This window comes from Propithecus coquereli, unplaced genomic scaffold (assembly GCF_000956105.1).
Source record: "Propithecus coquereli isolate 6110/MARCELLA unplaced genomic scaffold, Pcoq_1.0 Scaffold672, whole genome shotgun sequence".
NCBI lineage: Eukaryota > Metazoa > Chordata > Mammalia > Primates > Indriidae > Propithecus > Propithecus coquereli.
Genome location: NW_012152752.1, coordinates 496,377 through 506,594, shown reverse-complemented (window position 1 = coordinate 506,594; position 10,218 = coordinate 496,377). Strand labels below are relative to the sequence as shown.

Here is a 10,218-nt window from a genome sequence, read left to right as displayed (position 1 = left end):
AAAAAATTAGACAGGCATGGTGGCACATGCCTGTAGTCCCAGCTACTTGGGAGGCTGAGGCAGTAGGATTGCTTGAACCCAGGAGTTTGAGATTGTTGTGAGCTAGGCTGATGCCACGGCACTCTAGCCTGGGCAACAGAGTGAGACTCTGTCTCAAAAGAAAGAAAATGAGAGGAAAAGGCACAGATTGGAAGAAAATGTTTGTAAAGGATATATCTGATAAAGGACTTGTACTCAGAATGTATAAGAAATTTTCAAAACTTAATAAGGGAACCAATCCAATTTAAAAATAGGCAAAAAAGGCCAGGTGCAGTGGCGCACACCTATAATCCCAGCACTTTGGGAAGCTGACGCAGGAGGATCACCTTAAGCCAGGAGTTCATGACCAGCCTGGACAACAAAGCAAGACCCCATGTCCGTAAAAAAAATGTTTTTAACTGCTGGGTGTGGTGGCGTGTGCCTGTAGTCCTAGCTACTTGGGCGGCTAAGACAGGAGGATCACCTGAGTCCAGGAGTTCAAGGTTACAGTGAGCTGGGATCATGCCACTGCATTCCAGCCTGGACAATTAAGACCTTATCCCCCTGCAAAAAAATATTGGCAAAAGATAAACAGACCCTTTACCAAAGGGTATAATATGAATGGCAAATAAGTGCATGACCAGATGCTCAAAATACCATTTGTCATTAGGGAAATCCAAATGAAAACCACCATGAAGTGCCACTGCGCACCCTTAGAATGGATTATATTAAATTGATCGACTATGCCAAGTGTTGGTGAGAATGTGGAGGAACTGGACCACTCAGGCATTGCACATGATAATGTGTAATACGGTATAACTACTTTGGAAAACAGTTTGGCCTTTTTTAAAGGAATGAGTTATTATATATACCTACTGTGTGATCTAGCGATTTCACTCTTAGGTATTTACCAAGAGAAAAGAAAGCATGTGCTCATAGAGAGATCTTTGTATGAATGTTCACAGCAGCTTTATTTGTGACAGCTAAAAACTGGAAACAACCGAGAAGTCCGTTAGTAATCAAATGGATAAACTGTGATCTGTTCATACAGTGGAATATTACTCAGCAGTGAAAAGGATTGAACTGCTGATATATGGTGTAGCGTGGATGAATCTCCAGAACATTATGCTGAGTAAATAAGTCAGACAAAAAAAAGACTGCATAATATATGGTTCTACTTACTTACATGAAATTCTAGAAAAGGTGAAACTATGGTGACAGAAAGCAAATCAGTGGTTGCCTAGGGCTAGAAGGACAAACAGCAGAGGGGTATAAGGAGACATTTGGTGATGATAGATGTGTTCCTTGTCTTGATTGTGTTAATGCTTATGTGGGCATATACACACATCAGAACTTATGAAATTGTATTCGTTATGTACAGTTTTTTGCATTTCAATTATACCTCTATAAAGCTGTTAAAAAATTGGTGCTTAATACTTTGATGACTATTTAATGCACTTTGTCCCATGTGGTTGGTTCTCACAGGTGGGTAAGCAGGTAGGTAGGTAGAATTAGCAGCTATCAGTGAGGAGACTGAGAGGCGGTTAACTAGCTCACTCCGGCTCTCCCAGCTGCTTGCAGACCAGGCCAGGCCACTGCCCATCATTGGTGCTGCTGCCGGAGAGAGGCATTTGGCATGTGGGGTCTCCACAGTTAGTCCTGGATTCTAAGAGTCTGAGGCTGTTTTATTCTCTTTTTTTCCTTATTCCTTTGGGAAACTACATTTTACTTACGTTCTCTTAATGTTTTCTCCCCCGGACATTAGGAGAAAACAAGGTTGCATGGTTTTTGAGTTTGTGTCTGATGCTTTCCCTTAGGGCACAGTCTTTTGCTGAGCGCCTGCGCCTGGGAATCGCCGTGATTCATGGAGAAGCGCAGGACGCAGAGTCCGACTTGGTGGACGGACGCCATTCCCCGCCCATGGTCAGGAGTGTGGCCGCCATTCACCCCAGCCTGGAGATCCCCAGTAAGTGCGCTGGAGCCGCTTTGCTGCTTGCCTCTGATTTTAAGGCTAACTGTTGTGGGTTTTTTCTTTTCAATGTGAAACTTTGTTTTAAGTTGGCAAGAACTAATTAACACCTTTCCTGGCAATATAGTAATGAATGCACTTCTGATGACCCTGTGAATTACAGAGCCCTTTACAAGCAGTCTGTCCTTTGCAAGAGCAAGACCTATGAACATGTTCAAACTATTTAGACTCAGTTATGGCATTTCAGAGAATTTTCTTGATTCATTAGCAGTATATCCTAGAGTGTAATTTAACATAAGCAAAAAGCTTTTTTATGTATAAACTTATTGACTATAGTGTTATTTTTAATATGAAATTTTGGAATGGTTTAAATGGTTTCCCAAAGGGTAGGGCTTGGTAAATTGTATCAGAACAGCTAATTATCCAGCCCTTTGAAGTAATCAAGACTATCTGGAAACAAGAGAAAATCTATGGCATATATGTGAATAAGGCAGAATACAGTATTGTATACCTGTCTGTCTTAGTCACTTCAGGCTGCTTTAACATTATATCTTAGACTAGACAATTTATAAACAAGAGAAGTTTATTTTTCATGATATCTGGTGAAGGTCTGTTCCTCCATAGATAGTACCTTCTTGCTGCATCCTTTTGTGGTGGAAGAGGGTGGAAGGCCCTGGACCATCTTTTATGAGGATACTAATCCCATTCATGAGAGTGGAGCCCTCATGACCTAATCACCTCCTAAAGGCCCCAGCTCTTACTACCACCACAATGGGTTTCAGCATGAATTTGGAGGGACACAAACATTCAGACCATAAAATTTTGCCCCTGGGCCCCAAAATTTATATCTTACATGCAGAATACATTCATTTCATCATAATAGCCCCCAAAGTCTTAAATCTGGTTAAGTCTTCTAGCATCAATGCAAAAGTCTAAAGTCCAAAGTCTCATCTGGATATCATCTAAATTAGATTCATTCTAGGATTCATTCTGAGGCAAATTTCTCTCGAGCTGTGAGCCTGCGAAATCAGACAAGTTAGATGCTTTCAAAATGCAGTGATGGGACAGGAATAGGATAGACATTCCCATTCCAAAAGGGAGAAATAGGAAGGAAAAGGAGCAAGTCCAAAAACCAGCAGTACAAACAACATTAAATCTTAAGGCTCTAGAATAATCTTCTTTGACTCAAAGGCCCACCTTCCAGACACACTGGGGCAGGGGTTGGACCTGCAAGACTGGGCAGCCCCACTCCCTTGGCTTTGCTGGGAGCAGCCGATGCAGTAGCTCTTACGCATTGGAGTCTTACGCATGTGTCTCTCAGGCTGGCCTTGCATGCTAGTGGCTTTACCAGTCTGGGGTCTCGGTTGCGGCCCTGCCTCCACAACTCCACTGGGTATTGCCCTGGTGGGAGCTCGCTGTGGTGGCCCTGCACCTGTGGTGGTTCTCTGCCTGGGCCCTGAGGCTCTTTGGGGCATCCTTTGAAGTGTAGGTGGAGGTAGCCATACCTCCACAGCTCAGGCACTGTGTGTACCACGGAGATGGCAATGCACAGACACCACCGTGGTATGTTTACTGCCTAAGCTGACCTTGGCCTACCTGAGCCACAGCTGGGGCAGCCAAGAAGCACTGCAGCAGAATGCTGGGAAAGGAGCCCTGAAATTGTTCTGCCTTCAAGGCCCTGCCACTCTGGGCCTGTGATGGGAGGGGCAGCCCCCAAAGATCTCAGAAATACCTTTGAGGGTCATTCCTCTGTGTGTTGATGAATAGCATCTGGCTTCCTTCTGTCCATGCTAATCTTCTTGTCAAACATTTGCTTGGCCAAACCCTTGGCATTCTCTCCTCAACATGCTTTTGTATTCTTTATAATATGGCCAGGCTGGTAATTTTCCACATAGTTAAGTTCCACTTCCTTTTTGATTATAAATTCCATTTTTAATTTGTTTCTCTCTTATATTTTACTGTAAGCAGTCAAGAGAAGCCATGCTGCACCTTCAGTACTTTGCTTGGCAATTTCTTCTGCCAAATACCCTTTAAGTTCTACCTTTCATAAAACATTAGGACATGAACACAGTTTAGTCAAGTTCTTTACCACTTTAAAGCAAGGATAGCCTTTCCTCATTTCCATTAACATGTTGCTCATTTATTTGTCTGCAACCTCATCAGAAAAGCCTTTACTGTCCATATTTCTACCAATATTCTAGTAATCTGTAAGAAGATTCAGGCTTTCTCTACAGCTCTGCTTTTCTTCTGAGCCTGTCTTAGTCCATTTTGTGTTTCTGTAATATAATACCTGAGACTGGGTAGTTTATAAAGAAAAGACATTTACAGCAGGTCCTCAAATAATGTCATTTCATTCAATGTCATTTTGTTATAATGTTGATGAAAAAAACATCAGTTCCCAGCTGGGGACACTGTCTTTGTGGAGCTTGCACGTTCTCCCCAGGCTGTGTGGCTTTCTCTGGGTGCTCTGGTTTCCTCCCGCATCTCGAAGATTAACATTTAGGTTAATTGGCGAGTCTAAATTTTCTGAGTATGAGTGAGTGTAGGCGTGGGTGTTAGTGCGCCCTGCAATAGAATGGTGTCCTGACCAGGGTTGGTTCCCAGTGTGTGCTCTGAGCTGCTGGGATAAACTCTAGCCACCTGAGACCCTGAACTGGAATACGTAGGTTGGAAAATGAATGAATGAATACAAATTATTACAAAATAAAAATTCATAAAGTATATGATAACATACAAATACACAATAAATGAGGAGGTACAAAAGTACTCAGTGAGCCTGCCATGTTTGTTCTTATTTATGAATTGTGTAATAGGAGGAGGTGCTTCTTAAAATTTTTCTTTTGCAAACGTTCATTCCTTGATTTAACCCACCACTACCACTGTGAATCCTGTCAATCACTGATTTCCCAAAAATTGGGTAAATATTTATCCTTCTTGTTTTTATTAATGTCTCTTAAATGTACATATAGCTCACTTTTATTTCAATGTTTAATAGAAGAGTGTTTTGGGTCTTTATTTAGAAGTTTGACAATGTTTTTGTGACCAGAAATAGGCTGTAGGAACTCAACTCTTGTTTATATCAATTAGCCTATGGGAAAACTGGTTTTATGATACATTGTTTCACTTGAAGTCACAGTTTCCAAGAACCTATTGATGACTGTAGGTGAAGAGTTACTGTATTTAGCTGATGTTTCTGCAGGTTGGTAAGTTCAAGAGCCTACTGCCACATTTGGCTGGCTTCAATGAGGGCCACATGCTGGGTTAAAACATGGCAGAGAAGCAGAAAAACGAGTGAGTGTGTGCAGAGAGCTCACATGGTGAGAGAGGAAGCAAGAGTCTAAGAAGCTGAACTGGCTTTTATAACAACCTTCTCTTGTGGGAACGAATCCATTCCCACGAGAGTGAGAACTCACTCACCCCCTCGGGAGGACATTAATCTATTCATGAAGGATCCACCCCCATGACCCAGACACCTCCCTTTGGGCCTCACCTCCCAGCACCACCACATCGGGTCAAGTTTTAACTTGAGTTTTGGTGGGGAGAAACCATACCCAGCCACAGCAGAGCCCTGACCACAGTCACTGTCGTGGTCCATACGTGACAGTGTAGCTGGTTTTAGCCTTCTCCTCTTCCAGTCTCTGCCCACTAGCCCGTTCTAAAGCCACTCATGCAGTTTTAGGTATTTGATACAGCAGCACCTCACTTCTCAGTACCTATCTGAGACTGGGTAATTTATAAACGACAAATTTATTACTCATAGTTCTGGAGGCTAGAAGGTCCAAGGTCAAGGTAGCAGCAGATTCAGTGTCTGATGAGGGCCTGCTCTGCCTTTAAAATAGCACCTTGTTGCTGCGCCCCACGTGGTGGAAGGGGCAAGGCCACTAGCTTCCTTTAGCCTCTCTAGGGCACTGATCCCATTCATGAGGGCAGAGCTGTTGGGATTTAATCACTTCCCAAAAGGCTCCACCTCTTAATACCATCACATCACATTGGGTATTAGGTTCCAGCATATGCATTTGAGGGGATGCCAACTGTCAGATCATAGCCTGTCTTTGTGCAAGGACCAGGAGGGAATATGAAGAATGAAAGTAGTTGCGATAGGGTGGTAGAGTTGTACACGGATTCGTTTTTGTTTTTATTTTTAAGAAATTTTCCTTATGCTTTAATGACGTCTTTCCAATTAAAAAAAAATACTGCCTTTGTTTGAGTTTGTTGGGGAGGAAAAACTCTCCCTCTGTCCTCTTACATTCAGTGTTTGGCAGCCCATAAATTAAACTGACAAAAGACAGATTAGCAAGAGGGAAGATAGACTTTAATCACATACACACAGGAGTTCACAAAAGTGTGACTCAAACAGGTGCTCAGAATTTGGAGCTCATATGTCATCTTATAGGGGATGGGGAGGGGCAGAAAGGCACATCTGGGAAAACAGACAACTCTTAGCAGGGGCAGGGGAGGAGGGAAAGGGCACTCGGGGGCAGTGGGCCCTGAGGAGAGGGGAGGTAGGATAGTTCTGTGACAGTGCCTGTCTAGGTGGCGCCAACTTCTGGTCTTGGGTGGTTAGAGTCAGTCGTCCCTGGTTGTTCCCAGGGAGGGGATTTATGACAATTAAGTTCTTTTGGGAGGGTCTGCTTTTTGGCATATAAAGGATTTCAGGAACTCAAATGCTTTCAGCTCAAAATAATTTTTGCCACGGCTGTATTCTGGACTGCTTTAGGTTCTTGCTTTGCCTTGGATTTTGCTCATTTATAAACAGAAAAATGCAGAGAAGGAAATAGTGTCGCTGGAATGAACGTAGGAAAGCTGAGATTCCAGCCATACTTTGCAGATGTCAGTTAGTTGAGGGGGAGCTAGACGGTGTCCAGGCAAGGGGTGCATCTGGGTGCCAGGGGAGCCTGAGGGGGAGAAGGCAGGCTCTAGGGGCTAGGGCTGGGGTTTGTGTCTGGCTCTGTCGTTTATTAGCTGTGTGTCCTTAGGCGTGTTCTTTATGTGAAAAAGAGGGACAGCTAGAGGCCCTGTGTCAGAGTTGGTCCATATGGCATGCCCAGACTGTGGAGAGCCCAGGGCGAGCCCACAGGACTTAGCTGCTGCCTCATCACCGTGAATGAGATAGCACTGTTGCTGGGATGAGCTGTGGTGTGGCTGGGAAGGACACCAGCCTGACTGCCCAAAGATCACTGGAGGGAAGAGATGGGATAAATTCGCAGTGTTCTGCTGGGAGGAGGATTCTGAATACCAGTAACTGTACCTGCGTCATGAAAGGCTCTTGAGCCGGGGCAGTTAGTGAGAGTGCTGTTTCAGCAGGCCAGGCCTGCATCTGTGTGGGGAGCAGACTGCAGGGAAGAGAGCCGGAAACGGGAGGCCAGATCCTAGAGGCTGAGGAAGTCAAGCAAGGGCATGGGAGGGGGACTTTCATCTCACGGGCTGTGCTGCCAGCCTGGGGGCCTCTGGCAACAGCTGGCTCCCACATGCTGGGAATAGGGGGTGGGGATGGATGGGAATGTGAAGGACACACATTCATGTGAAAACATTAATGTACATCTCATTAGTGACATTTTAATTGATTCCATGTTAAAATGATAATATTTTTGATACATTGAAATAAAATATATTATTAAAATTAATTTCACCTGTTTGTGCTTTTGTGATATGGTTACAAGAAACCTAAAATTACACATGTGGCTTACATTTGTGACTTGCATTGTGTTTCTGTTGTACATTACTGCTCTGAGGGGTCGTGGCAATGGGAATGAAAGTGACAGAACATGCTGGAAGATGTTAACAAAAGACAGTGGGAGGAAATGGACGTTTATGCTGCATTAATCTCTGGGACAGCCCTTTTAATAGAGTGATGATATTCCATTTTATAGGTAAAGAAACAGGGTCAGAAAGGGAAAGAGACTTCCCACATAGCGAGCACTTGGCTCGTCTGACTCTGAAACCTGGGCTTTCCCATCCTGTGGTCTCTTGGACTCAGCGATGGGGGCTTAAGAGGAGGAAGGCAGGTGGTGGAGCCAGGGCACAGAATTCAGGTCTGAGAAAGTGTTGATAAGCATTTGGCTGAGGGCTACAAAGCCCTCTGCTGTTGTGTACCCTTCTTGCTGACTCCTGCTCCAAAGCTATTGGGCGCAGGCCTATGGCTGCCACTCCCTTTCAGAGTCCTTGCCTGGCCACTCAGGGGTTTGTGTCTGGGAACCTCAGCAGAGCGCACAAGGGCTGAATTGGTCTGTTGATAAGATGAGACATGCCCGTGAACATGAAAGGGAGTACGTTCCTTTGGAGTCTTGCAGGTGCATGGGCTATGATCTGGAGCATGTTGGCACTCTTCAGATGAACCCAGCTCCTTTGTGACTTGCTGGGCATTAGCTTCAATTGTGGCCTTAGATAGTGGGTTCTGGACTGCAGAAACGGAGCTGCAGGTTTCCCATCTGAAAGTGAGGGCACGGGACCAGATGATCTGTAAGTTCTTTCCAGCGGTTCTTTATCTGCTTATTTGGTATTTATGTTTCAGCTTGTTTTATTCACAATTTTAATTATAATGTTTCTGTGTTTACATTTTGACTCAAGTAGTGGTCATTATATGACTGCTTTGGGAATGTACTAAAATTTAATTTCACAGATCCTAAATATTGAAATTTTTTGATCATTTGACAACCCTACATATAATGCTTTTTTTAAATTAACAGCAAATAATGTATGAAGGGAAAAGAAAGCATTATTCCTGTAGTATCTCAAATATAAAGATTTTGATATTTAGTATTAGATTTTAAAAATTAGGTGTGGTAGCTCAGGCCTGTAATCCCAACACTTTGGGAGGCCGAGGATTGCTTGAGGCCAGGAGTTAGTCAAGACTAGCCTGGGCACACAGCGAGATGTCATCTGTACAAAAAATAGGAAAAATTATCCAGGTGTGGTGGCACATACCTGTATCCCCAGCTACCTGGGAGGCTGAGGTGGGAGGATCACCTGAGCCCAGGAGTTCAACACTGTAGTGAGCTATGAGCACGCCACCGAACTCCAGCCTGGACAACAGAGCAAGACATTGTCTCAAAAAAAAAATTTTTTTTTGTATCTTCTGATTTCTTATAGATGAAAAATGCCAACTAAAAACAATGGAAAATTCTTTTTCAGAATATAAACACACTATCTAATTTTTCAAAACATACATAAACATAATACATAAAAATTAGAAGAAAATAGTGATTAATCCCACTATTTAAGACACACCCACCACTTTTTATATTTTGGTAAGCCACCTTTCACTTTTTCTGTCCTTATGTTTATGGAGCTGTGATCCATGCAGAATACATAATTATGCATATTCCTGCCTTCTCCCAGCTGCATAACATATTTTTTACCAAGTCATTAGAAATGTTTATAAATAGCATTTTTATTGGCTGCCTAATATCCCATCTGATGATTGTGGTTGGACTGCCCAACCACAGCCTAATTTGGAGTGTTTATTTTGTTTCCAATATAATGTGGCAGTAAACATATGTGGATAAAAAACTCTTCCCGTACTTTGGTTTTTTCATTACAAGTTTCTAAATGTGAGATTAATGAATCTAAAGGCATAAATATTTGTATGACTCTGTGTGTCAGGTCGATTTCCTAAAGGTCTCTCCATCGTACTTTCCACCAGCATTGAAGTCAAGTATCCTGGGAACAGAAGTGTTGGAAATATAAACATTCACTTCAGTTCTGGCATTTTTCTTTGTTTTGTTTTACTTTTTTGTCCCCTCCCCTGACACTAACCTAGTTCACATGTTGCATTTGATTGTCACGTGTTTAGTCTCTTTTAATCTGGACCATTGGTTCTCAATTTTGGGGGTAGGGTGCGTTTTGTCTCTTAGAGGACTTTTGGTCATGTCTGGAGATATTTTTGATTGTCATGATTGAGGGAGCTACTGCTGGCGTTAGTGAGTAGAGGCCAAGGCTGCTGCTCAGCTTCTCACAATACACAGGACAAGCCCTCACAACAAAAAACTGGATCAAGATGTCCGTGGTTGAGAAGCCCTGATCTAGAGTAGTCGACTTTTTTTCTTCAGTGACATTGAGCTTTGTTTTTAATTGAAGTCAAAGTCATATAACATAAAGCTGGGTGCGGTGGCTCACGCCTGTAATCCTAGCACTCTGGGAGGCCGAGGCGGGTGGATCTCTCAAGGTCAGGAGTTTGAGACCAGCCTGAGCAAGAGTGAGACCCCGTCTCTACTAAAAATAGAAAGAAATTA

General features: G+C 43.3%; 1 protein-coding gene across 2 annotated transcripts in view; it reads left to right on the top strand.

The window, feature by feature from the left end:
• PRPSAP2 (phosphoribosyl pyrophosphate synthetase-associated protein 2) overlaps positions 1–10,218 on the top strand; it is a 59,082-nt gene that overhangs the window by 40,170 nt on the left and 8,694 nt on the right. For both annotated transcript variants that reach the window (XM_012660658.1, XM_012660657.1), the window contains exon 9: positions 1,836–1,984. In XM_012660658.1, coding sequence (XP_012516112.1) covers positions 1,836–1,984 — 149 coding nt within the window. The remainder of the gene's footprint in view (positions 1–1,835; positions 1,985–10,218) is intronic.